This window comes from Phaethon lepturus, unplaced genomic scaffold (assembly GCF_000687285.1).
Source record: "Phaethon lepturus isolate BGI_N335 unplaced genomic scaffold, ASM68728v1 scaffold5966, whole genome shotgun sequence".
Classification (NCBI taxonomy): domain Eukaryota; kingdom Metazoa; phylum Chordata; class Aves; order Phaethontiformes; family Phaethontidae; genus Phaethon; species Phaethon lepturus.
The window spans coordinates 40,692-42,390 of NW_010545431.1; the positions used below are offsets into that span (position 1 = coordinate 40,692).

The 1,699-nt window shown below is 48.7% G+C and overlaps 1 protein-coding gene across 1 annotated transcript in view; it reads right to left on the minus strand.

The window, feature by feature from the left end:
- Positions 1-1,171: 1,171 nt before the first annotated feature.
- SOWAHC (sosondowah ankyrin repeat domain family member C) overlaps positions 1,172-1,699 on the minus strand; it is a gene marked incomplete at its 5' end in the record, with an annotated part of 796 nt that continues 268 nt past the window's right edge. Inside the window, one exon of the mRNA XM_010288949.1 lies at positions 1,172-1,699. This exon is cut by the window's right edge and continues 31 nt beyond it. Coding sequence (XP_010287251.1) covers positions 1,172-1,699 — 528 coding nt within the window.

The window sequence follows — 1,699 nt, forward strand, 5'->3', positions numbered from 1 at the left end:
TGAATTCACACCTCCCTGCCCCCTCCCCTTTTCTTCCCTCCTCCCCTCCTTTTCTGCACAAATGCAGTTGAAGGGATTGGCACACAAGTTACTAGCAAACACAGACCTGTAGCTATTACGTTACAGGACCATATTAAGAGTTTCATGAAGATTTCATGCAATGGTGTCTGTGCTCTTTTCTAAAAGAGGATGACTTTCACAGGTAACAAATACAACACAATGTTCTGATTTTAAATGCAGTGAGTTACACAAACAACATTAACAAGAATTGACCAGACTTAATAGCTGGAACTGCGCTAGGTCTGGCACTTGAGAATTCACAGTGATTAAAATAAAACTGCTTTGCCTAAGACAAAACATAAGATACCAAATATATAACAAGACTCTTTGCTTCCATTATCCTGTATTAGTATTCCAACAGCAATAAGCAAGCTCAGTAGTACCTCAGACAGCAGAGACTTCTGCATGTGGTTAACTTTATTCATTGTTTGCAGTGCAATGGATTGTTTTTTTTTTTAAATATATGTTCATGATGTCAAATCCGGCAATTTTCAATGAATAAAGTCAACATAAACTCAAGTCTTTGCTGGATTGAAGCTTGGATTCTGACAGGAAACCGTTATCTATCATCTCATTTTGGGTACCCAACTCCACACTGTGCCAGGTGGTATTGCTGTTAAAGAGAAACATAAAGTATATTTGCATATTACTGAGGTGGTGTTCTTACACAGCAAGTTGTTTTGTAAGTATTTTATAGTACCAGTTGATAATATTAAGAGCAGAGCATTTTCACTTTTCTTTCCCCCACTTGACTTGCCAATCCTAGTAGAGTCACTAACACAGGTTTCTGATCCTGAAGCCTGCCTTTAGAGAGAAAGGAGCACAGCTTTTAAACACCCCAGCGTTTCTCAACACACCCGCTGCCTCTCATTTCCGCACTGAGGGCTCAGCTGAAGCAGGTGCTCTCAGGAGCTGTAAGCCACCAGAGCCCCGTTGACCCACTGTGCTCACTGCCCCCACCGAACTGAGTTAAAGCAAGATACTCGGGACCCATCTCCCTGGAGTACACGAGTCTAGATGAGCACCCACTTGTACCTGCCTCCCCTGCCACGCTACACCCTAGGGCACTTTGGTCCCTGTGCCCATTTCCCAGACCTCCTGCTCCGCGGCCTTATCCAAAGACATTGGACTTCGGCCTGAGCTTGAACGATGCTTTCAGGGATTTCTCCTCATGCTCGTCTTCCTCAGCATCACCGCGAAAGGAGGGCGTGTTGTGGATGATCTGAGTCCTGAAGCGGATCTTATTAAGCCGAGGCTTCATCCGCCCGCTGCCAGAAGCTTTCCTGGTCATCTCCTTGCCCTTGCCTGGCACTGCTGCCCCTTCGGTGCCCTCAGTTTCCTCGCCAGTGCTGTGATGGTGGTGGTGGTGGGAGAGTCGGTAGTTCATAAGGTTGGAGGGCAACACCTTGGAGAGCTTCCAACGCCCGCTCCCATTGCCGGCAGTCCCTTCCTCCTCCTCCTCCTCCTCCAGGGCCCCCACAAGGCTTCGCATGTCCCCCGAGGTGCCCTGGTGCAGGTACTGCGCAGCCTTGCGCCCGCTGTAGTCGCGGATGTCCACGTCGGCGTCGTAGGCTCCCACGAGCAGCTTCACCACTTCGGCGTGGCCATGCATGGCGGCTATGTGCAGTGCGGTGTGCCC